This window comes from Misgurnus anguillicaudatus, chromosome 19, assembly GCF_027580225.2.
Source record: "Misgurnus anguillicaudatus chromosome 19, ASM2758022v2, whole genome shotgun sequence".
NCBI lineage: Eukaryota > Metazoa > Chordata > Actinopteri > Cypriniformes > Cobitidae > Misgurnus > Misgurnus anguillicaudatus.
Window position 1 is genome coordinate 38,835,550 of NC_073355.2, and position 27,189 is coordinate 38,862,738.

At 37.3% G+C, this 27,189-nt stretch overlaps 2 protein-coding genes across 3 annotated transcripts in view; one reads left to right on the top strand and one right to left on the bottom strand.

Annotated features, from left to right (window-relative positions):
• LOC141350839 (Fc receptor-like protein 5) overlaps positions 1-22,545 on the top strand; it is a 33,197-nt gene extending 10,652 nt beyond the window's left edge. Inside the window, exons 10-14 of the mRNA XM_073856667.1 lie at positions 20,549-20,674; positions 20,802-20,975; positions 21,085-21,363; positions 21,704-21,955; positions 22,038-22,545. Of these exons, the coding sequence (XP_073712768.1) occupies positions 20,549-20,674; positions 20,802-20,975; positions 21,085-21,363; positions 21,704-21,955; positions 22,038-22,162 (956 nt within the window). The 3' untranslated portion in view covers positions 22,163-22,545. The remainder of the gene's footprint in view (positions 1-20,548; positions 20,675-20,801; positions 20,976-21,084; positions 21,364-21,703; positions 21,956-22,037) is intronic.
• LOC129420994 (methionine aminopeptidase 1D, mitochondrial) lies at positions 1,234-8,572 on the bottom strand. 2 transcript variants are annotated; one of them, XM_055176224.2, is made up of 11 exons: positions 8,131-8,188; positions 6,873-7,175; positions 6,111-6,274; positions 5,863-6,012; positions 5,614-5,762; positions 5,493-5,535; positions 5,218-5,381; positions 4,921-5,018; positions 4,726-4,773; positions 4,024-4,102; positions 1,234-1,862 (listed from the first exon to the last, which is right to left on the bottom strand). In XM_055176224.2, exons 2-11 carry the CDS (start codon positions 6,940-6,942, stop codon positions 1,784-1,786), a joined length of 1,044 nt encoding a protein of 347 aa, XP_055032199.2. In that variant the 5' UTR covers positions 6,943-7,175; positions 8,131-8,188; the 3' UTR covers positions 1,234-1,783. The 2 variants fall into 2 exon arrangements, with proteins under 2 accessions (XP_055032199.2, XP_055032190.2); XM_055176215.2 differs by lacking the exon at positions 6,873-7,175 and having other exon boundaries at positions 8,131-8,572.
• Positions 22,546-27,189: the final 4,644 nt, after the last annotated feature.

Genomic DNA, 27,189 nt, shown 5'->3' on the forward strand with positions numbered 1-27,189 from the left:
TTAACATCTTTTTAGGGTTATTTTGCTTATTATTGTCTCCCTCAGCTTGCTCACATTGTCAGCCACTTTTTTGAAATTATATGCATTAAAATAAAAATTGCTACACAAAACTGAAATAAACCCGTTTCTCTCCTCCTCATTTTTCCTTTAGATACACATAATAGTCAAACTTAGAAGACAAAGTTTAGTCACTTAATTGAAATGTTTCTGAACCTAATAATCTTTTAATCTAAAGGGTTGAATGTTTAAGATTTTTTTGGTAGACAAAAATATATATCCATCATTTAAAGTTCTTTTATGAGTTTGCCTCACTGACAATAAAGTGGGAATGCTGATATGCGTGTTTGGTGTGCTGTCACGGGGCGAGGGTTCCGAGCTTGGGAAATACCTCCTGAGTTCGGGAACGTTCGTCCCTTGACAGGGAAAGTAGCCATGGGCCTGGGGCGTGCCCTGACATTTCCCCCCAAAATAATTCTTATTACTGATAAATACTCTGATAATAAATAGACTTAAATTTCTATGCATTTATTGCACATTTCCATACAATTGAAAGTTGTACATATGGACATTCAGAATAGAAAGTTGTGAACCAAAGAATCATACAAAAAGACTCAATTTACAACAAAATGTAGCCTACATTAGAGATTCCCTAAAAATTAGATGTCTTTTATAATAACCATAGAGATTCCCTATGCTAATCTTAGGTCAGCAGCTACAGTTAGTAGTACAGTTTTGTGTGTCTGATGCTGCGTGTGTTCAATTAGTCCTGTGATTTTGTTTTGTTCAGTTATCACTGCTTTGACCAAACACGTGTCACTTTCCTCCTTTTTTTCAACGTACTATCCGATGAAAGAAAATTATTTTTAACTGGCGGCAGGGCTAACACATCTTAAGTCCGGTTGTTTAAAAACATAACAGCACAAGTTTGATCTCAGGTATCATTCAATGTCTGTAGCACAAATGATGCAGGATGAGTTTTGATCTCAATACTGTGATCGGTTTGTTTATATTTCTATACCTTCCTATAAACAATAGTTATTTTCTCTTAAGTGTCACTGATAATTATGAACTGACAAGTTCATATATAGCAATACACATCAGTGTGGTCAGAGCTCTGATGGAGAAAAGTTCAGTGTGCTGTTCAGGTTTTTTTTCTGGTTGGTCTATAGTTTTCAGCTTCAAAAACTGAATAATAGTAATCAAATTTAAAATAACACTGCATAGTCTTCACTGTGTAAGTCAAATATTGTTTTATTATTACAAAAGCAAGAAAAGGGAATTTAAATTTACAAAAGTAAATTACATGCGTTCAGATTCACTTTTATACTCATCACAACTGAGATGCGGCTTTCTGGGCACGTGTGCACACAAAACTTCTCACACAATGCCAAGCATTCTCATTCGCATTAAATCGCATCATTTCGCACAAATGGTCCCGGGCGTCGTTCACAGTGTCAAAGGACCATCGTGTAGTTCTGACCCTTTCTGGGATTTTTATGCCAAATAATGATGTCTCTGCATGTGTAGTTGCTTATGACTCATTCGCGTCCATGAGTATATTGTTATACAAGTGTTGTGGACTCATTTGCCAGTTCAAGTTAAATTTATTGCAAAACCCATGTTTTAGAAGACTTGGTCAAGCTACTGTATTTTAAAATAAGAAACAACAAGGTTTTTTAATAACTTTAACTAACAATTTTTATTACTCTCATTTACACCCATTAGCACACAAACTTCAAGTTTTCCCTTTACACACACTTCCAGATGAAATGATTCTTGTCTGTCAACCTTCATCCGGTAGTTTAGTCAGAACCTCCACACCATCACAAGTGATGACCACAGTGTGCTCAAATTGTGCCGATCTGAATTAAAACAAACAGGTGATCAACACAATATTGAATGTTATTTTATTAAATTTTACATATACAGTAATAGAAAGAAAGACTTTCAAAGCATGAAAGTAAGCCTTGACAAATTTTATGATATGTATATATTATGTTAATTCTGACAGTACATAAAGACTGTATTATGCTTGCATTAAAAGAGCGGTGAATCAAATACTCAATTTTAACTTGATAATTTTGTCCTATAAGAGGTCATCATACTTAAATGAACATCCTGCAAGTTTCAGAACTGAAAATGTCCGTGCTACTGAAATATAACAGTTTTTGGCACCAAGCCAGTATAACGACCATTATAACGTGGAATTCAAAAAAATATGACGTCAAAGTAGAATTGAAGCACCTCCCCATAGCCAAATACAAGGACCACTTTTGTAGCCCCTCCCACAGCTTCGCGTGACACACGTGTGTCTCAACAATAAGTAAACATGTCTTTAAAGATTGGCAAATGTAACCAAAATGACTTTAAAAAAAAAAAATTTTGACAGACTTTTAATTTGACGCGGTGATATGAAGTAACCATGGAAACGCATTTTCAGTTGTGGAAGAACGGTCTATGGGAAGAACACAGACGCTGGATAACAGAGGCTAAACATTAGGAATGTGTGGATAAAGTTTGCTTTTGAAGAAGTTCCAGCTCGCGTTTGTTTACTTTGTGTACATGGATTCATTTGTAAAGAAGTCGATGCTGGATTTGCAGAGAGACTGTGATCGAAAACACCACTAATATTGGATCTGACAAAAATGACACAGTAGTATAATACACAGTAAGTGAAACATTTTACTTTATTTAAGTTACTGCGTTTCACTATTGCTTTGTTAGAAGAGATCGCTTGATATGTCTGTTGTAACATCCGTGTCTTTGACTGTTTTAATGTACTAAAAACATTAAACGATTAATAAACGTACAATACTTAACAACACGACTGTAATTTAACGGTAGAAATATACAAAGTTATTAATAAAGAAAGGATTTATCAGCCGCAGTTTAGATTCTGATGCACGCTTACTGTGTTGTATACGGTAATTTAGGCAAGTTGGGTTTGAAATGTCAAACACCCAACAAAGCTTTTCTATCATATAACTGTGGTATGTAACGTTACGTGGATGTAAGAGCAACCTCACAAGCCCAATAGAAATATACAAAGTTATTGATAAAGATTTATCAGCCGCAGTTTAGATTCTGATGCGCGCTTACTGTGTTGTAGACGGTAATTTAGTCACGTCGATTTTTGTTTCTACTTTACTATACGTATTGTCATTTATGTGTATCATCTTTAGCACCCAGAATCTTTTGTGGCTCAAACATATTTGTGTTTGGCTGCTATTTTTACACATTAATGTTTTTAAAACATTTGCCCACATGTAATGACGGGGAATGAAGCTGTCCAATCATAGCAGTGGGCGTTTACCAGGTCCAGGTCTTCCGTACGGCCCGCTACTTCAAACAAACCATTTCTCCAGACAGCCTCTAATCCATGTTACAAAATAGCCTATTACTTATTCCTTTTGATGTTTTTGAATGTAAAAACCACGCGAACATCATAAGTAGACATCAGACAACAGTACAAAACAATAAAATCGACAAATTCACCGGCCCTTTAAAGGAAAACATCACCGTTCCTCAATACTTTACTATGTTCCTACCTAAACTGAGATTAAACAATACATACCTATATTTTTCAATGCGTGCACTTTTAATCTTTGTACAGCGCTTCTAATTAGCATTCTGTTAGCATTTCCCCTCGCCCCATTCATTCTTATGGCTCCAAACAAAATGTTTATTTTGTGCCCCATACTTATTCGTGTAACTACTCAAGTAACAGTCTTTAAATAGGGAGAACATGGAAGTGTTTAGTGGCTTCTAAATGCATCCGTGTTTGGAGCCATAGGAATGAATGGCGCCAGGCCAAATGCCAACACACTCACGACGGGCTGTACAAAGACTAAAAGTGCACGGATCGAAAAAAGGTATGTATTAATTCGCCTCAGTCGAGGAAAGAACATAGTAAAATATTGAAAAACTGTGGTGTTTTTCTTCAAGTAATAAATTATTAAGTAGAGTATTGAAATGGCTGTGCTGATCTCTTGGAAAAGGAGTAAAAGAGCAAACTAAACAGACCTTTTATCATCCACAGATACAGCAGTCCACTTGTCACTTAAAATCCTAAATTCTGAGGAACCCTCCATAAGAATAGGTTCTGGAAAAATTTAATAGTTAAGCTTGTATTACATTTTTAAAATCGTAACTTTTAAAGGGCCCATGGCACAGGACTTTTTTAAGATGTCAAATAAATCTTTGGTGTCCCCAGAGCACATATGTGAAGTTTTAGCTCAAAATACCATATAAATAATTTATTATAGCATGTTAAAATTGCCACTTAGTAGGTGTGTGCAAAATGTGTCGTTTTGGGTGTGTCCTTTAAAATGCACATGAGCAGATGAAGTGCAAACACTGATCACAACGATGGTGGTTTGTTGAAATTGAAACTCAATTGTTCTGTGAATTATTTTCTCTTTGCATTAAATGGCAGTGCTGTGGTTGGATTAAGGGGTTGTATTATTATAATAAGAGCTCCTTATGACATCATAAGAAGAGCCAAATTTCAACGACCTATTTTTCATGTGCTTGTAGAGAATGGTTTACCAAAACTAAGTTACTGGGTTGATCTTTTTCAAATTTTCTAGGATGATAGCAGCACTAGGGACCCAATCATAGCACTTAAACATGGAAAAAGTCAGATTTTCATGACATGGCCCCTTTAACACATCTCCCATCACTGTTAATTCTGTCATTTAAAATAGAAACAGTACACAAACAAACCTATAGTGAAGGACATGCCCTCTTCCATTTGTAGGTCGTTGTCATTGGCTGTCAAATAGATAAGGTGAGCATTGAGTTAAAAATGAAAAATAAATCAACTAATTGACTTGTCAAGTTTCAATACAAACAATCCATCCACAATTATGTTAACAGATTCAAAGTCTAACTGAGAAATGAGTCAAAAGATACACTCACCATGATGCCATATCTCTGGATGACCATGGAAATAAGTTCCTATCCCATGACCGATAAAATATGGACATACACAGAACCCATGTGAATTCGCTATATTGCTGTAATTCAGAAAGAGGAAAAAATTAAGAAAATTTATGCTGGCACATGTATGAGAAATTGTTTGTTTTTGGATAACATAAAACCCACACGTATTATTTCTGGGGGTAGTGAGATTATGACAGAAAGCTGTTATGCAGTAAACCTGTAAAGCGAACAGTACCATGTGCAGGCAGAATGAGAGACGGCACAAATCCACACCTGATAGTGTTGCCAATGACGTTCAATGGCTGTCCTGGTCCACAGGCAGCAATGGCCTGATCTCTACACTGACGAGCCACATCTACTAACTTCCTCGCCTGTTCATCTACTGAACCAATCAAAAATGTTTCTGAGGTGTCACCATGGTAACCCTCTAGATAAACCTGCAGAATGCATAATCAAAATTTAAAATGCGTGAAAAATTATTTCTTACTTTTAAATCAATATAGAGATTTTATGCATGACGTACAAGCATTTAAAAAAAGAAGACTCACCGTGACATCTATATTGATGATATCGCCATCTTGCAATGGCCGACTAGAAAACAAAGCACAATATTGATACCAACAAATAAATATATATAAATCTTCGATTGCAATAAAGCTTGTACATTACCTGTCTGGAATGCCATGGCATACCACATTATTTACAGAGGTACAGACTGACTTAGGAAAGCCCCCATATTGTAAAGGAGAGGGGTAGGCATTGTGACGGATTGTTTCATGATGGACAATAAAGTCTATTTCATCAGTCGTCATACCAACCTTTAAAAGAAACAATTTGGTGAATGCATCTGCAAACAACAATTCAAGGACATCTTACATCAAGCTTAGTCCATATTCAAAAAAACGATTTAGTGTATACCTTTAAACTCTTCCCTGCTAGCATCAGTATATGTCTGGCAAGCTGACATGCTCTTCTTAATCCTTGAATCTGCTCTTCATCTTTAATCTCTAAGTAATCTGGCCACTCAGGAACTTTGCTTGATGACACGTAATCTGGCTTCTGAATGTGCTGAGAGGAGAGTTATGATGGACAGGAAACGTCTGGTATAAATATTATTATTCACTAACTTTTTATTTTTAGTGCAACGTAATTAGGTTGCATATTACCTTAGGCACAGCATAAGAGGGACGCACAATGGCAGGCCGGACCACGCTCTGGGACCCTTTCGACTTCTTCCAGAAGAAGCCTCGGCGAGATGGGCATTGGACACCAGATGAACTTTTGTAGTAAGCTGGCAGCTGTCCTACTCTTTGTAGCAGCCTTGATCCACCTTAATACATAATGAAAATATTGTAAACAAGCAGATCTAACCCTAAGTAAATACATCTCAGCGAACTAATTCAGGTCCCAAGGAATATTTGTAATATCAAAAAGTTGCATTTCAGCAAGGTTGCCAAATATTTCCAGTTAAATGAAAATATTATGTTACAATCAGAACATGTCAAGGTTTAATCCATTCATATAGCTCATGAAATGATTAAATATAATAATGCTTTCACTCTGCGATGCTTAATTTAGAAGCTGAACCAGAAAATGCAGTTATCTGGGATCCACCACTACCAGGTTGAAACTCACATCAACAAAGACTATAGAGGACTATAGTTGGAAAAAAAAGAGTGATCAGGGTGATGGGGTCAAAAACAGTTGTGGGTCAACACAGGGTGGGTTAGCGGGTATGCAGTGCCAACAGTTTGGGAAGTAGAGAGGGATGTGGCCAAAGATGTGAATTGTACTTCATTTCCCTGTGCTTGTAGTTGACTTCTGATCCACTATGGTGCAGTTTTATCATATAAATATTTGTACATTTTCAGAGCCTTGCAATAAAAATGTTTATGATTTAAATTACATGTGTGAAAGGTGGTCCTTACTGGATATATTCATAGCGCTATTCATAAACTGTAAAAAAAAGATGGACAACGCCTGTTCGCTCTCTTCCATTGGTGAAAAGTGAAGCCCTCAGTGTCCTGATACGGCGCTGACATCTTGGGTCTTGAGTGTGCGCAGTAGCGATTTTGGGACCAGTCCTGCACAGTAGTGAGCAGGAAGTAAGGCCGCGAAATCAAGGCCTCGCTCTCGCAGAATGCACATATCACAGCTGTCAATCATGACGTGACACCACCGGTTTTTCACTTTTCAGGGCTTGTGCAGCACGCTTGGTGCCATTAGTGTGTCTTAGATCACCCAAAAGTGAAAAAAAAAACGTTTGATAAATGATAATAAGCACACAGCTGATGGAAACCATTAGGCTTGTTTGACGTCGTGCGGTGCTGCAAGAACCGACAGCCAGATGACTTCAAAGTAGGCTACAGCGAGAACAAATCATACGAAGTGAAATTTCGTCTTGCTCTCGCGGCACTTTGATGTCATCCGCCTGTCAGTTCTAGCGGCGCCGCATGAAGTCGAACAAGCCTATTGACTTTCATAGTTGGAAAAATGAACCTGTGTTCAACTCTGTGCTTACTATATTTTATTTAAAAATTACATCATCATTTATCACAACACTTCCAAAGTATTTATTTTTCCTAATATGGTTTTAACCATTGATTATTTTGATCTTTTAAAATTGATTTTGTGTGTGTTTGTGTGTGTGTGTATTCATTAGAAATAAGTTTAACAGGTCCAGAACAACATGAGGGTGATCAATTTAAGACAGAATTTTCCTTTTTTTGGTGAACTATTCCTTTAATATATGGTCATATTGGCCGTTACTCAGTCCGAAGGCTGCAGACTGCGGAGGTCGCATATGTAGTCTGCATACGTCATCAATCCTGGTTTATTTAAGTTAACTAAGCATTGCATCCGCAAGTCATAAGCATATTACAACAATTTACGATTGACAAAGAATAATAGTCAACTTAATAATTGTTAATATTCTAAAACAAGACAGTCTTGACGAGGTATAGATGCGACCTCCGGAGTCTGCAGCCTTCGGATTGAGAAACGGCCATAGTAAACATATCCATGGCATAACAAAAATGAATAAGCGATTACTCAATATGCGATTAATAATAACCATGCACGAGCTATTAGGCTCTCGTATGCGTCACTACTAATACTGTCAGTCTGAATAATATTGTTCTATACGTTAGTTAAAGGTTAAATTTGCTTTCCTAACCTAAATCTCACCTGCTTTGTAAAAGCATTGGGTAGCACAGGGCGCCGCCATACTTTCCAGCTAGAAGAGTCACGTGCTTTGAGCTTTTCCAGAGTAGAGGGGCAGATTTGTGGCTAGAAGAGATACAGCAACGGTCAAAACCTCGCCAGAGAAGTGCTGTTTTTATCCTTATCATACCCCCAAACCTAACCATAAAAACAAAACATTTATCGGGAATTAGGCCGTAGCTGTATCCTATCTCGTCAGAACCGCTGTTTTTAATCCTACTCGTACCCCAAACCTACCCCTAAACACAACATCTCGCGAGATTTTGCCGTAGCTGTATCCCATCTAGTCAGAACCGTTTCGAACTGGCCAAGTCACGTGATTTCAGCAAACGAGGCTTCATTACGTCATAACTGTGTAAAAAAATCCGATGTGTTACCACTAGGGGGGAGTTGACACAAAGTTAACCCGTTGACCAGTGTCTAGGTTAGGTTTTTATACCCAAAAATATATATCGGTGAAAAATATATTTTTGTAAACTATTCCAAACTATATTTCAGCAAAAAAATGACAATTTTTTGTATATTTATATATTTTTGCCGTATGCCAGTAAAATAAAAAAAATAAATAAGATGCCTTTTCAAATCCTTGGGCAGCTGTAAAACAATCTTCAATTTCCTCACAATGATTCATTCCACATCAACCCAAAACTGTTCAGAGTGCAATGCGTATATTGAAAAATAAATCAAAATTTATTTAATTTTCTTTCACCTTGACAAAAACAACATGAGTAGTCAATATTCAATTTAAACCATGTTTAACTGGATATAACCCGTGTATTAATTTAAAGGATATCAGATTTGGATCTTTCTCTTTTTGGATGAAAACTCGATATTTTGGCAGTAGCTGTATCCCTTCTAGTCACAACATTTTTAAACACGTTCCACTGATTCACGAAGCAGTGATTCGAAATCGTCCATCTAGATGCAGCCGTCTACTTTGGAGTATAACTGCATGTTGAATTCATTGAAGGATTTTAAGGGCAGATGGGAAAAGCCACACAGAGTTTATCAACTTTGAGATGCAGGATCAAGGCTCGTTTTCTCAGTGACTGCAGAGTTTAGAAGAATAAGAAAACTAACTAGTTACCTCCAACAACATAAAACTAATATGAATTCATTGTACATTATTCTTAAATAGCTGAAATTACACATTACTCAGCTTTATAAAAAAATAATAATTTAACAAACTGATTAAAAATGAAATCACAAACAGTTTGTAAAGTTTGAAACTTACAGACAATATGCTTTCTACAGAGGATCACAAATCAATGGCTGCTTCGAGCTCCTTCTGTTTTGTTCTAACTTTAACTGATGCAATAAATTAAATTTAACTTGAAATGTTACTATAGCAACTATTTTTTAAAGAAAGCTACTGTTTATTGGTATTGGAATCAATAGCAAACATTAAACATTAATGAATGATCTAGAACAATGAAGGTTAAAACTAAATATATTTTCAAATTCAGAAATATTTAATTAAGCTTTACTGTCTACAAAAATGTATTGAGCATATATTTAAAACACATTTTTGGGCAGGGAAATGTATTTTATGCCATATCAGATTAACCTAAACATCAGAATTAAGCACTATATTTAAATGAATTAAGAATATCAAGCAAGCTATTGTTTGGATGATCTTAAATAAAACTGCATCAAGAATAAAATGTTTTGAGTTAATCTATGTGCCATTAACTGTTAACTGAAGTCTTTTTCAAGTTTGTACTTTTTCAAAACTCATGTACTGTTTGGTTGTGAAAGTATGCTGTATATAAATGTCCAGTAGGCCTATATAGATTATGCAAGTACTAGGACATATTAACACATAGCAGAAGTGGTTGTTTTGTCTAGACCAGGTATGGACAACTCTGATAATGACGAAGGCCAGCATTTTTCTCCTTTATACCAAGGGTGCCAGACCAGATTGTTGAACCACACGCTGACATTTGACATCTGACATCATTTTCAATATCCTTAATTAAGAAACCATAATGTACAATTAATGTGTCTTAAGATTTTAACTATAAAACTTAGCAATTATGCTTATTTTAAATGACAGCTTTGATTGATTTAGGGCTGCAGCTATCGATTCTTTTTGTAATTGATTAATCTAGCACTTGATCGATCGATTAGTTGGATAAAAAATTTGTGTGCTTTTAAACCACCAAAACAAATAGTGCATAACGAAAATGATGTGGCTGTAAAATGATCAAACATTTGGCTTTTATTAAAAAAAAAAACAGAGGTATTGACATTTGGCTCCAAAAACTAAGCCTATTTACTGCAATTTTTACCCATTTAGGGCCAGTGCCAACAATTAAGCTATTTATTTATTAATGTGCACAACAGGTTTCATGCTGTTATCTAGCCCTGACATCAAAGTAAATATCTTCTGGAAGTTTATGCTGGAAAGTGTTCATATGCACATATTGGTCTGATTCCGCCCTTGCAACTGTGTGTTTAGAACATTCAGATGCACGGTCATATCTCCAGTAAAGGCCATATTGCAAAGAAATTCTGGATCCCGTAGTTTGCCGCATTAAGCACTTGTGTCCAACTTTATATTGTCCTCTAAAACACGGGTAGTTAGGTATGCAGAGCAAAAAATCTTTCCGCAAACGTAAGAATCATACACAGTAAAAGATAAGAAATCCGTAAATCGTAGCAAGCTAGCCAATGCTTGTCAGTACCCTACTGGTACTCTGTAGGTACTCAAGATGGCGGCAGGCAACTGGAATGATGTAAAAGGTCACATGACTGATATTCATCAATAGGATGCACAAATTCTAGCTTTGAATACTATTTAGGACAAATAGTATTTGAACTGTGATGCAGGGGAGGTGCATGGTGTTGTAGAGGAAGTGTTGAGTGTTTATCACAGAGTGTTTAATGTTTAAGTGTCAGTCATCAGTAGATCAGTATGGAGTTAATTTCTCTTCCTCTAGTTCTCTGTGAGTATTATCTTCTCTCTATGGATTTGACTACACATCAATTACTGTCACATTGTCTACAGGATCAAGTTTCCTTTGTTGTGTGCGTGTGTTAAACAGAAATTTATCTGTTGTGTTCTGTAGGTGAATAATGGGCTTTAGTCTTTTTGTTCCTGCATTTGTGATGTGAAACCAGTTGAACAGAAACATTTGTATGGTGTGATAGGAAGATCTGTAAACATCTGTAAACCCAGGATGTAAATGGGTGTTGATAACATATAGGTTACTATACATCATGCCCTTTTAAGAGTGTCTGTAATGCATCTCTACATATGTGAATGAAAAAAATAAGTGAGTGTCCTTTAAATAAGAGAAATATACTTGAATAGCAAATTCAACAATTTAGTTCAATATTTTTACTGACATTTTGTCTGTGGTTGGGGCATCACACAACAGCATGTTGTTGAATCTGTCATTTTAGAAAGAAACTCCTCATCATCCTAAACACGAGTGCAGTCTAAAAAAACCTAATATTAAGTAATAGGCTATTTTCTATTAACGTTTATGTTATGTGAAAGACATTGTTGTGGTAGGTGTATCACGTTCAAATCACATCCGCTGCTGTGAATGAAACAGTTGTGCATATTAAAATTAAAAACATTAAATTTATAAAAACTCAAATATTTCAAATAATCTGTAACCGTAAGATGGTAAACATGGTATAAATTTGTGTTGCAGTATTACTGTCAGAATCACAGTAATGATTTTGGACCAGTTGCAACAGCATTAGTTATTAAATGTTTTGATAAAATGTTTAAAGAAGTGATTTACAGCAGGCTGATGCTATAGCCTTGATCCATTACAATTTGCTTACTAAGAGCGGGTTACACTGTCAGGAAAAAAAAACGGTTCAAAACCTTTTCTGTCCTGTGGTGGTACCCTAAGGTCTGGTTTTGAGCACAGCTCAAGAAAGGCCCAAAAAGCTAACATTGTTTACGAGATGCTAACCACAAAAGGCCAAACAGTTCCCAGCAAAGGATTTGATATGCAATCTTTTTTGCAAGACATTATGCAAGAGTTTGCAAATTGAGGTAAATGCTGCGGCTCTAACTGAGGATACAAATGAGGAAGTTGCATTTATTGGTTAATTAACAAATTATTTATCTGGATGTATATGGATGACTAAAATTAAAACTGACCCATAACGCAGTGTTGAAAATAGATACTGTATTATTGTGAAAGTAAAGGAAATGTGCCAGTGATGCTATATCACCAGGGAAAGTTTAACCGATTGAGACATCCTGAAAGAATCCTGCGCTTCTCTGTTAGGTCTTTTTTATTTTGGTATAAGAAAATACTTGGTATAAGAAATTATGTTCCCTAGAGTGCACTCCGATTATCCAAATCAAACCACGTCCGAGCCGTTCATTTGACTACTGTGACGTGCCCAGGTGCAGTTTGGTTAATCATGGCCCGTTTGCAGGGGTGGGCTCAGGCGTGATTCACTTGGGCTTAGGCGTGAAATGTGCAGTGTGATCGCAAATCACATCAGAGCATGGTTCAACAGAAGAGACTTCAATTGTGCGACCACTCACATTAATATTCCTTCGTAAAAACCTTATGATGCGCACAGCACAATTACGTGAATGTCAGAGTAGCACAACTTAGGTGAAAAAGAAGTACACTTCCATAGTGTACTTTAGGTGCTCTATTTTTCAGCAGTAAATTTGTTCTTAATATTCTAAAAATTCTTCTTTAGTACTACTTAAGATAATCTTTAGAACATCTAAGTGTACTTGTCTGTGCTATTTTGAGACACCATGAATATTATGAACTAAAATTTGCTAATAATTTATTTAGGTACCAATTGTTGTAAACTTGAACCCATCTTTGTGTAGCTTTGTATAGGTGTGAAGTGGTGGGCTGGGCTAAAGAGTCAATGACGTAGTGGTAGGTGTTGACCTTTTACCAGGGGTGGTCTTTAACAGCACTATGATGTCATACTAAGATGAAATCTGTCATTAAATGTTTTTGCAGCTTGGCTTCAATAAATGCTGTTTGCTGCACACACGCACATACACATGCGCGCATACAAACATATACAAAAACAACAAGATCTGTCAATGGTTCATCAGTGTTTCTGTTATTTTTTACAGTGCTGATTTCAAACATCCACTCTGAAGAAACTAAAGGTAATTTAAGTTATATAATGTTAATTTGTTTTTGTATATTGTATTTTTTTGACAAAATAATTAAAATACTTAAAATGCTTAAAGTCCCCATGAAATCATAACTGGCAATTATATTTTTTAATTGAAAGTGGAAAACCCAACTATGCCCATTATTTCCCTCATGTCATATGTTCTATATCACCCAGAAATACATTACAATATGGAAGTTTCATCGATCACAACTTCCTCGACCCCGCCACGCGAGTTTTTAACGAGCAGCAGGTGCAATACCAAATCAGCTCTTTTTGCTTCAAAAGCCGGCAGATCATCTGACACCTGAAATTGGTTGGACGAACAGCACTGCAACGAAGGCTCGCGGTTTTTCACCTCTTTGCGTTCTAAGTTTTTGAACTTGAGTTTGAGTGTGTGCGTTGCCACTCCCATGTGTGCCTCATCAACTCAGCACAGCAAAAAAAAGTGATTTCCCTTAAAGAGCAAAAAGAGTTGAATTTGTGTTTTTTTTTAAAGACAGCCATTATCTTGTTCTCTGATGTGCATGATGAGCTGGCTTGGTTGTGGAAAACCCTGTTTTCCTCCCAGAACCAGCCGTCTCAGCCATTACCCCTCACCTCTCTCGTTGATGGAGTCTGCAAGCAGTCATCTGCACTGACTGCATCTGTAAGCAGCTTGCTCAACCCACTGCACAAAAAAGAAAAGGGTGTAAGCTCCGCTGGGTCGGGTGACCTGGAGACGCAGCGGACTGCTCTTCCCCCAGAGAGGGCCGGGCGGAAGACTCTCTTGCTTTTCAGCCGGCACCCACAAGTGAATAAGAGCATGTTTCCCTTCCTCTCCAGGTCTTCTAAGGAACTCGGAAGCTAAGACCAGGCTCATAACCCATCGTCCTCCTATTCCTCAATTGTCAGCGAGTATTTCGAGCAGCTTGGGCATCCCACAGCGGAGTCTCACCTGCCCAGCCACGATGCAGAAGATATCTTTTCTCTGTATGGAACTGGATTCGGTCGATCAAACAGCATGCCAGAAGCGCGTACAGTTGATACTGACTTGCTTAAATACCTTCAAAGGCAAGAACGCAGTCCCACTGAAACTATTTTAATGGCCCCTGGGGCATATGGTAGCAGCAGTGGCTGTGATGCCGCTCAGCTGGTCTATATGAGACTGTTTCAGCATCTTCACTACAGCGTTGAACAACCACTTTCACCCTGTGGTCAGACCTAACATTTCTCTGGGCTGGTGTGGCTCTGAGACAGGTCACGTATGACGGGCTTGCACCCTTAGGGTCTGGACAATACCCCAGCTGCACTGGCATAAAAATTGCTTTCAGTTGTGGGCTGTATATCATGTTCTCGTCTGTTTCTGCAACAAGCTTCAGTGCAAAGATATATTAGTTTGCACCAACAACACTCGAATGTTGCTATCACCAAGGCAATTTGCACTCTCGTCACCCATCGGATCTCGCCCGTTATCTCCTCATATGGAATCAGAAGAATCTGAGGTCCTCTCATGTCATTCACATCCTGGGTTCACCCAATACAGTGGCAGACCACTTTCTCGTGCGCACACTTTTTACACTCTGTGTGGATGCACTGACACACAGCTGTCAAATATGCGCTTCCCCCAGTGAGCCGACTTGCACAGAACCTGTTTGTTGACTGGTGTTCTCAACCAGGAAACCTTTGAGAATGCCCTGTCAATGTTGTGCTGTTGGAGAGGTGGCTGACCCTCTCCACCATTAAAGTAGACATTGCTGCGATGTCTTCACACTCAGAGAAAAGGTAGGTCAGTGATTCAGCACAACCTGGTTATAAGGTTTTTTAAGTGGTGCACGATGGCTAAATCCACTGTAGCTACCTTTTATTCCTCCTTGGGATCTGTTCGTGGTGCTGAAAACCTTACAGAATGCTCCCTTTGAGCCTCTGCAGTCTGTAAATGTCAAGTTTCTAGCAATGAAAACTTAAACTCGCATTGGCCTTGGCTAAGAGAATAGGGGACCTCCCATGCATTCCCAGTCAAAAATGTACTAACACTAAGACCCCGGCCCGGCTACGGGCCCAAGTTTCCCTCCACTTCTTTCAGAGATCAAGTGGTGAGCCTCCAAGCACTGCCTTAGGAGGAGGCAGACCCAGCCATGGCTTCATAATGTCCTGTACACGCACTGCGACTGTACGTGGACCGAACTCAAAGCTTTAGGACCTCAGATCAGCTCTTTGTCTGTTATGGTGATCAGCAGAAAATGAAAGCTCTCACTAAGCAGAGGATGTCTGGATCACATTTTTCAAACAGAGTAATTAATAGTGCCAGATGTCCTTTTGTGTGGTGTTTCCTGTATCTACTTTTTGAGCAGACAAGCTGTCAGTTTCTCAAGGCAGTTGGACAGAAATAATAGAGATGAAGACATGATGACACTCCTGTAGGGGTTTTAGATGACAGCAGCTCTGAATCAACACATAACTGACACATTTTATATACTGTATGATTTATTAATTGCTTTAACATGCTCAATGTTACCAGTTACAGAAAGGTCTTTTAGGAAAAACTTTCACATCTCTCAATGATTTTATATTGGCAGATATAAAACCAATTCTGAATGTGCTGCCACAGACGTCTGTGTTCATTGGAGACACTGTTACTCTGACCTGTGAGGTTAATCAGTCCTTAATCAGTGGATGGCATTTTTTCTTTATTACACCATCAAACACATATTATGAAGCTAACAAAACTAAAACAATTCGATCTGTGGGAGTTTCTGATGGAGGAAAGTACTGGTGCATAGGCAGAAGAGAAAAACAATACATTGAAGAGGACACACAATACAATGAACCAATAACAGTGACAGTACAGGGTAAGTATTTATACTCACATATACTTTGTTTAATATCATTATACAATTCTTTCTTAAAGGACAGGTTCGGTGTTTTGCACTTGAAGCCCTGTTTTCGGATTGTTTGTGATGAAATAGAGCGGTTTTGACTGGGGTTTCGACATTTGCGGGCTGCCCCGAGATCTTTGGGGTGTTTGTGTTTCGGCTCCTACCTTTGCAGTGGGTTTGGTGGTGCACTGGAGCAATCCTTTCTAAAATGCATTAAACTTTCGTTTACAAAGACGTGAAACTTATCGAGTGGTCAGGGGTGTTCAATGATATGCTCACACAAAAATCGCGTTAAAAGATGTTTTCCAACAGGTGTTTTAGCATTCGTTGTTAACTTGTGGACCTATTTTTCCAAACGCCTCACACCCGTACATTCTTCCGCTTAGAGCTTGAATAATAGACACTCAGCCCAGTTGGTGACGCTAATCCACCATTGCCAATTGCAAGAATAGAAACAAAGTTCCTGGCGCGGAGTAATACCGTACCTCACAGCACAACTAATACAAGTCAATGGAGTTGGCAAAAACTATGATAAAACCTGTTGGAATGCGTATTTTGCAGCGATTCCCGTGTGAGCATACCAGTAAACACCCCTGACCAATCGGTGAGTTTCACGTCTTTGTAAACGAAAGTTTAATGCATTTTAGGAAGGATTGTTCCAGTGCACCATTAAACCCATTGTAAAGGTAAACACCCAAAAAATCTCTGGGCAGCCGCATATGTTGAAATTTCAGTCAAAACCGTTCTATTTCATCATAAACAATCTGAAAACAGGGCTTTAAGTGTAAAATACCAAACTTGTCCTTTAAGACACTGATCATGTGGCAATTACAGTTCTAGACCAGGGGTCCCCAACCTTTTTTACACCGCGGACCGGTTCCAGCTTTAAAAAAAATTTGCAGACCGGGGGGTGAGATTGGGGGGGGGGGTGTTGGTCGCTGAGTTGCTGTTCAAACAAAGTGCTGAAAATTCTCTTTTTGAAATGTATAACGTTTTAAACGGAATAAACATAACCTTGCATTAGGAAAATGAATAATTGCTTTATTTATAGTATATTTTCTATAGATGTGTAAAACCATATTTTGGCGGATTGTTTTTTTTTACTTTCATTGTTTTACTAGTTTACCTGTCCATTTAGTCTTAATAATTAATGGTAAATGAACTTGGCTTGCTGTTCTCAAAGGCAGCTTGAATCTTGGTCGGGCTCGAGCCCCAAGTCCAAGTAACAGAACAAAAAAAAATGCAGTGAAGGAGGAGAGATGCCAGAAGAATTGCGGCTGGGCGCAGAGGCGCGGAGACTCACGTTTACCATATGATTTTAATGATGATTGACATAGGACAGTTTAGGTTCCTTTCAAACCTACCTTAAAAGCACAGCCGTTAAAATATGATTAATAGTTTATTATGATCATGGTGCCACGATCGCTGGATAATTCTGAAGTTGTTTTAAAGAAGAATAAAATAATTACTTTTCAGTCATTTGCGATGTCCATGTCACACAGTTGAACGTCTCCGCGTATTTACATGATTTGCGAGGTACATTTGCAAATTATTCATAAAGTTATAACTCTGTAATTCTTTGTGTTTTAGAAGTACTGTATGCACGAAATTCTTATGACAGCAATGTGATCGCTGATGCGCTGGTAGAGAGAGAGAGAGGCGGAGAAAAAGAGAGAGAGCGCGACTCTGTACAACAGTGGAAATGATCAATGTTATTTGAAGTCGGCTCTTAAAGTACAAAATACCCGATTAAACTATTACGTGGCTATTATACAATTTTTTTTCCCGGGACGTTCTTGCGACCCGGTGGCAACTTGTCCACGACCTGGTACTGGGTCGTGACCCGGTGGTTGGGGACCTCTGTTCTAGACCATGAATCGTGCAATATAATACAGCATATATATTTTCGGATCAAGTAATTGTTTATACATCATTTCACATTATTTACAGTATGAATTGTTGTCATTGTACAGAAAGACCAACACCTCAAGTGTCTGTTTGGCCTGATCATCATGTATTCAGAGGAGAAACTGTCAATCTCAGATGTGTCATCAATGGAGGAGGAGTCAGCAGCTGGCAGTACAGCTGGTATAACAATGATTCAATCATCCAGCAAAATAAACTCCAGCATTACACAATCAGATCTGTTACTGAGTCTGACGCAGGTAAATACACCTGTAGAGGAACAGAGATCAGTGGATCACGATCCTCAAACATAAGTAATGAAGTTACACTGACAGTATCAGGTGAGTCTGTTTATCATCATTCACAATATACAGTCATATTCAACTCATCATGACAAATCTCATTTTAACATGTAGTTTATTTAAATATTTAGTTTAAAAGAAACAATGTACAGTAGATTGATCAACATCAACAAAAGTAAATGTACCCAATATAGACGGAAGGCTTGTTTTCATAATCCATTTCCCAGATGTTATTGGGCTCAGTTTACCAGGTTATATACTGAGGATTAAAAGCGCTTCTACAAGAGGGACCTGCCCTATACAACATGTGCAAGAGAATTTAACCATTACTAAATACCGGTAAGATATACACATTAAAAAAGTTGAATATCCCAAGAGCTACTTGTAATTTCCAATGCAAAAGAAACATCAGTACACAACTGAAGCGCTACACTGTAAACAGAGACTTTGTGTGTTTAATTCTCTTGCAGGATCAAAACTAAAACCTGAACTCACATCAGATAGTGAAGGATCTGTACTGACAGGTAACACAGTGACTCTGAAGTGTGACATTGATCAGTCTACTGAATGGAAGTTTTACTGGTACAAAAACACACAAAACACTGAGAAGATGACAACAGAAACAAACTCTTACACAATCAACAGAGTTTCAGATGGAGGTCAGTACTGGTGTAGAGCTGGAAGAGGAAAACCAGACTATTACACAGACTACAGTGATGGACTGTGGATACATTTTAAAGGTGAGAGTAAACTCTATATTTAATCTGACAATCTTTTCAATATGTATTTGTTGTGCTTCTACAGAGGAAAGAAATTCATCCAAGTTTGAAACAAACATGATGTTTTTATTTATACCATCCAAAATATTGCTCCTTCCCCAACTATGGTCTGTTATTGTTTGCATAAATCAAATTTAGTAGCCTGACGTTGCCATACTCAATTCTAGTCAGAATTTGAGTCTGATAGCGCTCCATTGAGCTATAATTATGAGGCGTGTCTCAACCGAAAAATGCCTCTGCACTCAATTGGATAGACCTATGACCAATCAGAGTAACGGAATAGGAATAGGAATAGGAAGGACGGCAAAAACATCAACAAATGCCCTGCTCGCGTTTCTCTGTTCCTCTTTTAAAATCAATTCTCTGTCAATATCTTTTAGAACAGACTCAATGTCAGAATCCACACATCTGGGCCCGGTTGCATAAAGCACCTTAAGTTTTTTCCTTAAGTGTGACACTTAAGGGGTAAATTCCCCTTAACTTCTGTAAGATAATAATTAAAGAGTTTTGCATATAATCCCTTAAACGGTTCTCTTAGGTAAGGGTAATCTTTAAGTGTTTTAAGACAGTGACCCCGGTTTGTTGTTATAAAATACTATCGTTGCCATGGAGACACAACAGAAAAAACTTAAGGGTTTTTCTGCAACACCCTTAAGTTAAAAGGAAACAACTTAAGGGAAAATTACACTTAAGGTGCTTTATGCAACCGGGCCCTGAACTCTACAGCGGCAGCCATTCAACACACGCGCTCTTTGGTGACGTGGTTCATTACTTTACTGTTGATTATCTGTCCATCATCGTATAAAGCCCGCCCTGACAATTTGATTGGTTCGACCAGCATTTGTCCTAGCATAGTAGCTCCTCAACGCAGAAACCCCAGACCCATCTTCCCGTTTACAAAATCTTGTGGGCGGCGCTAAGATCGGCTGGCACCCAGGCTACAAATTTAGTGTTCAACTATATGAAATGGTGTTGACATGTCTTTTGTTGAGTAGTTTACATGATATGCTATAATAATGAATTAATTATAAAAATTAATTGTGTTTATACAGGGAAACCTGTAGTAAGGGTTGATCCTGACAAACAGCTGTTCAGAGGAGAAACTGTTACTCTGAAATGTGAAATACAGGATACAGGAGACACTGAGTGGACATACAGCTGGACTGTAGAGAAGACAAATAACAGAAATATAATCACACAATGCAACACACAAGAGTGTAAAATCAACAACATTCAACAGACTGACAGTGATAAATACACCTGTAGAGGAAAGATACGTGAACAAAACACTGAGATGAGTGATGCTGTTACACTGACTGTATCATCAGGTGAGTTTATATGTTTGTTCATCATTATTAGTGTGAAGAGATGAAGTGTAACATGTTATTCATGAGAGATTGATCACTTTCAGATAAACCACAGACAGTTTTAAGTGTTTCTCCACAGCAGTGGTTGACTGAAGGAGATTCAGTGACTCTGATGTGTGAGGTTAGAAGTTCATCTACAGGCTGGACATTCAGCTGGTTCACTGTACAGAGTCTTTACTCAGGTAATATCTCATTCATCTCAACTAGTAACTGTTTTTATTCACATTAGTTTTAAGGTTTAAATTAAATTTTCAGTATTTAATTTTAACATGTGTATCACATTTTGACTTTCTACAGTGAATACAGATGTTAATTATGAGGTGGTGTCAAAGAGCAGTGGAGGATCTAAAGGCATCTACACAGTGAGTTCAGTGACTGTGAAGCACACAGGAGTTTATATGTGCAGAGCAGAGAGAGGAGATCCAGTCTATCACACAGAGTACAGTAACACACAAACACTGTGGATCACTGGTCAGTTCATCACACACAACTAAACAACAACAATCTCTTACACTCAATGTCTTATATCATTTATTTATTTATCTCTTATTAAGATGATTTTCTGTCATTTTCTTCTCAGGTGTTTCTCCTTCAGTCTCTCTGATCATCAGACCCAACAGATCTCAACACTTCTCATCTGAATCTCTCTCTCTGAGCTGTGAGGATCACAGTAACTCTACTGGATGGACAGTGAGACCATACACAGAAGATAAAGTAAACCCTTGTTCATCACCAACCTATGGATCAGAAACCACATCTACATGTACAATCAGTTCTCTCATCACATCTGATACTGGAGTGTACTGGTGTCAGTCTGAATATGGAGAGAAACTTCATCCTGTTAATATCTCAGTACACTGTGAGTTTACAAGTCTGCATTTATTATTCTTAGATACATACATCTTTACAATCAATGAATAAAAAACAAGCGGAAAATTCAATATTCTTCAGTAATTTCAGTTAATTTGGTGCATAATAAATCAAAACATTGCTAAAGTTATTGCTAAGATATAATATTTTCAGAAATGCTGCCATTAATGCTTAACATTTCAATGCACAAAATAATGATGTGGGTGGTTTTCAGGGTGTGCTAGGCTTGTACTATGGTTTTATCATCTTGCAGGTGAAGCAATAAAATAGAGAATGTAGAAATCAAAATAACTATTTATAATCTTCATTCATTTTCTTTCTTTTTGTAGATGCTGATGTGATTCTGGACAGTCCTGTTCATTCTGTGACTGAAGGAGATAATCTGACTCTACACTGTTTATATCGGGATAAAAACCCCTCTAACCTCACAGCTGAATTTTATAAAGATGGATCATTGGTGCAGACTACAGGAGACATGATGATCATCCCTACAGTCTCAAAGTCACATGAGGGTTTCTACTACTGTAAACACCCAGAGAGAGGAGAGTCTCCAAAGAGCTGGATCTCAGTCAGAGGTGAGAGTTTATAGAAATGATCTCAAGTGATTTTGTTTGTTTGTTGTTGTTCAGATATCCTGCATGATAACATGTGTTTCTGTTTCAGGTGTTTATCAGGAGATGTTTGATCTCAAGATTTTCCTTTTCCTGCTGGCAGTTTCTCCATATTTGTTAGCAACAGTTGTGCTGGTTGTCAAATGCTACAGATTGAGAAGTAAAACATCTGTCTGAGGATGTTTATTAGATTACTTATATTTGATTATTTTACTGAAATTCATCAAATGAGTTTATATAGTCACTATCACTGGATGTAGCTGGAATATATACGGATAAAATAATGTTGATGTAGGAAATTATTCTAAATGTTGGATGAGTTGTGTTCATCATTTCGCAGTGATGTTCCTCTCTGTCTGTATGTACAGATTTATGCATTGTTTTAGTTGTTTAAATATGTGCCAGTCTGAGAGCTTATTCTGTTGAGTCTCTGTTTTTTCAATGTTTATTCTTCATCTCCTTAAACATCTGCCTCTGCCCCATTCAGCTTGCTAACTAAGGGATTTGTCAGCCATTTTTCTTTATAAAGTAACTTTTAAACAATATGCATAGAGAATAAAAAGCGCTTTACAGAATAAATGTCTCTCTCTTTCTCTTTTTTTTAATTTAGATACACATACTGTATACATATACTAACACAGTGGTTTTCAAACTGGGGGCCGTGAGATGGTGCCAGGGGGGCCCCAGTTTTATGATATTTTATTAAATACATTAATTTATCATGAAGTTTATGTAATTAAACCTAAAAAAGCCTACTAACCAAAAGCACTACTTTTTGTATAATTTAATGTTTTAGAACAGTTTTTTGGCACAAATTTTCTTTGGGGGGCCGTGAAGGAATGCACCATACACAAGGGGGGCCGCACACTGAAAAAGTTTGGGAACCACTGTACTAACACATACATGACTTTTGTAGTCTGTTTTCTAGTTAGGTTGATATTTTAGCCAATTTCTGCTAATCATTAGTAATAAACTAGTTCAAAGGAGTCACTTGAATGAAATGTTCCTTAAGATCTTGAAAATCTTTTAATCTAAAGGTATTTACATTTTTTTTATTAATGTGGTAGACAAAAATATACATTTTTTATTATTCAGAAAACTAAAATTGTATTATTATAAATCCTCTTGAAATTAATGACTTTGACGGAAAAAAAGAAAAGCAGGTGCATGATGAGAGTTGTAGTCCTTACCTTCATTGTCGACAGGAATTGATCTGACAGGACTTGCATATCATATTCAAGGATGACATCACAAAATCAAAGTTTTAAATCCATTACATTTATAATCTAAGCTCATAGACAGAAGCAACAGAACAGAGGTGTGTGTGCTAGATGCCTCTAGTGCTGCGTCCACATATGCTGTGCTGTGCAGATCTATTGGCTTTTGAAATCAAGTATTGTGAAAGCAACACAACACTTTTGATTTCACACACCAATCGTTTTGCATGGTGCTACATGAAGTCAAACACACCTAAAAGTGGAAACTGAAGATAACCTTTGGCCTGTTGCACAAAGCTGGTTTCAGTGGTTACCCCGGTAAGTTTGGGTTTAGTTAACTTGCGCTACACGGCTAACCTGCTCTGGAGGTTTTATTCTGGTTAAGAAATTGCAAATTCCAAACTGTACCAATCAGCTATGAGCATATAGTGATGTAAGTCTGATGCATGACACCGCTATCCCTTTAGTGTTAACAAAAAAAGCACTACGGGCAGTGCTTTAAGTGGCCCAAAAGTGCCGGTACTCAATTTTTTTATTTTATTTTTTTATTTTCTGCTGACTCGACTCCTATATTAAAGGGGTTTATATACAGCAGTCAACAGACGACCTTGTAAAATATTAAATCCTTTAATAAGTTTGTGGATTTGTTTGAGCTGGAAATAGCTACTGAACATAAATAAAATGTGCAAAAGGATTTTGAAAAAATACCCTTAGAAAGAGCTATTGAACATAAATAAAATGTGCAAAAGGTATGTAAGTAACATTTTCAACATAGTTAAATGCGAAAACTAGTTGTTCAGATAGAAAGAGCTTGAAAAAAAAACTTTAAAATGACACCAAGACCATGTCTATGGGTTTAAGAATAACAAAATACTGGCCATTTGAAACTCAAAAGTCATCACTTTATTTTGTCCCATTGTTTTCCATTTTGCGGATGGTAAAACTGTGCGCGTCATTCAAATTCATTGAAATTTTGTTCACTTGTAGTTTAGCAATTAAACTAAATGTATATAACAAGTATATTACAATTTCAAGAATGTTTTTACTCCGCACATCGCCTGAGGAAATCCGAAGTTGCGTCAAGAGGAACCAAACTGACAGAGATTGTCATGTACCTACAAAAGGGTATTGGAAAAAGCTTGCGTCTGTCCTGCAGTGATATCATTCTGGCTTGGTGAGATGTCAGCCAGCGAGTCCTCTGATTCTGACCTTGTTCTTTTACTACTCAGAGTCTAAAACCAGTAGGGCATATTAAGTGTTCATTGTATTTTCATTTTAACAGAGCAACTATGGCTGCGCATTTCACACACAAACACACACCTCTCCAGACCACGTTGAGTTGTTCACGCATGTGCTTTTAACTTGTATGGGTAATGTGGTCTCTGCTCTCGGTGGGAAGAATTAGGAAGCGTGCATTGTGAAGGGCATTCTGAAAAGCGGCAGCGCAGCCAAAGGATTAAATTAAACATCTGATTTAAACAGATGGTCAAATGTGCATTCCGGTACGCTAAAAGCACGTTCTAGGTGCACAAAGAGGTGGTACGCTTGAGCTATATTTTGAAGTGGCGGTACTGAGTACCAGCGCGTACAGCCCACTTAAAGCACTGACTACGGGTTAAATGGCATAATCATACATTTTACTTTAACATACACACAAGGACAATAAAGACAACATTGGAATTACTCAACATTTTAAATGATGCTTAAAAATTAATGCATTTTTATCCTTTTTTTTTCGGGTTGCATACAGTAATTTTATAAAACTTTATATAAAGGCTTTTTTATTATAATCATTTTTTTTGACTCCTCAATATCTTTGCTGTGTCATTATTTCTGCACTGTTTTGTCCCCGTGTTATTATTAAAAACTTTGTTTTATTAATATTTAATAATTACATTAAATATGTTGGTTATGACTGAGCTGAGTTGGTAATGACTGACTCTATGACTGAGTTTTCAATCAGTTTTATCCTCATTGTAAGACTAAATGTACAGTAAAACTCTTATCAATTTAATATAAGCAAATGTTGTTGCTTTCTGCAATGCACATATGCCTATAAACTGCTTATATTACCGCATTTTACTTTCTTTAATAGAGAATTACTGGCATTGTGGTATTGTGCTGTGTGATCAAACTGCACATTTTAGAGTGGCCTTTTATTATGGCCAGACTAAGGCACACCTGTGCAATAATCATGCTTGCTGTCTAATCAGCATCTTGATATGCCACACCTGTGAGGTGCATGGATTATCTTGGTGCAGTTCATTTGGGCAGGTGAGAATGCAGCAATCGAACTCAGGTGCGCACCAAAAGAGGACCAAACAAGTGGACCGGGACCTCCTTGAAGAGGTGGTCTCCATACGCTTTCAAACGAACTCTGGAGTGGTTTGTTTGTGGTGAGAACGCGATTCCAGATCGAACAGACCTAATTGCAAAAAGTCTTAACCAGCGGCTTTAGTCAGCTGTGTTGTGCATTATGGAATGAGGAAGTGTTTGTTAAGTTTCTATTAGCAACGTTACCCAAATGGCAGGTTGCGGACATACCTGGAGTGGATGAATTAGGTCAATGTCATTTTGCTTTAATAAAGATTGCCACTCTCAATAAAAGAACTAAATGCATTGGAATAGTGACAAAATCTGGACAGATATCTAATGGTTTAATGACAAGCAAGCAGAAGCATTATATAGGGTTAATAACACAGTGAGAATGTTAATAATAAGAACTTGTTGGCTTTACAGAAGCTTACAGAAAACTATTTAAGATAATAATGGTAATATTTTCAGAAGATAAGCATGTCACAATTTTGCAAAAGTAATGCTTGCCGCCCTCCTGAAGTGACTTGCGATGCGGCTTCACTATTTTCAGTGCATTAAAACGTTGACTTCAAGTCGCATTAGCGCTTCATTCTGGAAATGAAGAGTTGTTTAAAGTGCTGTATACAAACTATGTAGTATATAACAACCACAAACTTTCTATGTTGTCTGCTGTATTTTCCTCCATTTGTTTACTTGTTGGTCTTGTATGAATTTCCCGCACATTGATTCTCACCAATCGAGAAGCAGTTTAGGAAATGCATTCAAAGACATGTGGCCAATGAGTGATGTGCATGTTATCACATGACTGCATTTTGGTTCGTTTCAACTGGTGCGGACTAAAGCAATCGGTGTGGTGTAAAAAGGAACCAAAACTACTAAAAAAGCTACAATGTATCATGTTTTGCCTTTGGTCCAGACCAAATGAACCGAACTACAGATGTGAAAGCACCGTAAGATCTTTGATTTCAGCTCATGAAAAATTTGGGAAAAACTAAACTGATGCGTTTATAATGTTAGTCAGTCTAAATGTACAGTAAAAGATTATGCAAGTACTGGGACATATTAACACATAACAGAAGTGGTTGTTTTTGTCAAGACACATCCTGTTATCATTTATTATCTCACACACATCAAAAGACACTTTTGTTTATTCATTATGTCTTATGCAATGTTCACTTTATATAATATCGAGTTTTAAGTAAAACATTACCAAACTTCTTACTCTCACAATGAGTTAGATTGCAGTTAGATTGTTTATAAGTGATATGTCCTCCAAGTATTATAAAGATACTCATTTCAACATACTATGAATTGGGACATTAATTCTAGCTTTAAAATACTATTTAGGACAGATGGTATGCAAAGTTGGAGGCAGGGTATGTACATGGTGTTATAGAGGAAGTGTTGAGTGTTTATCACAGTGTGAAGTGTCTTAAGTGTCAGTCATCATCAGTATGGAGTTGATTTGTCTTCCTCTAGTTCTCTGTGAGTATTATGATTTAAATGATGCTGGATGGATTTTAGATTTTTTTTATAGAAAGACCACAGTGTGTTGAAGTCAACAATGCTTATTCCAAGTAGTTTTGTTTCACGGGTTTACCACAAGGTTGTCACCCTTGTTATATATCATGTATAAAAAATGATTGTCTTAGTGCATGTAAAAAATATGCA

What these genes read in the sequence shown, in the direction of transcription:
- LOC129420994 (XM_055176224.2), bottom strand. Translation starts at nt 6,942, where the DNA reads ATGGAAGAGAGCGAACAGGCGTTGTCCATCTTTTTTTTACAGTTTATG. An exon ending in GGGCATGTCCTTCACTATAG is followed by an intron (nt 4,103 to 4,725) that starts GTTTGTTTGTGT and finishes AAATTTTTCCAG; the next exon opens with AACCTATTCTTATGGAGGGT. An exon ending in GTATCTGTGGATGATAAAAG is followed by an intron (nt 1,863 to 4,023) that starts GTCTGTTTAGTT and finishes GTTTTAATTCAG; the next exon opens with ATCGGCACAATTTGAGCACA.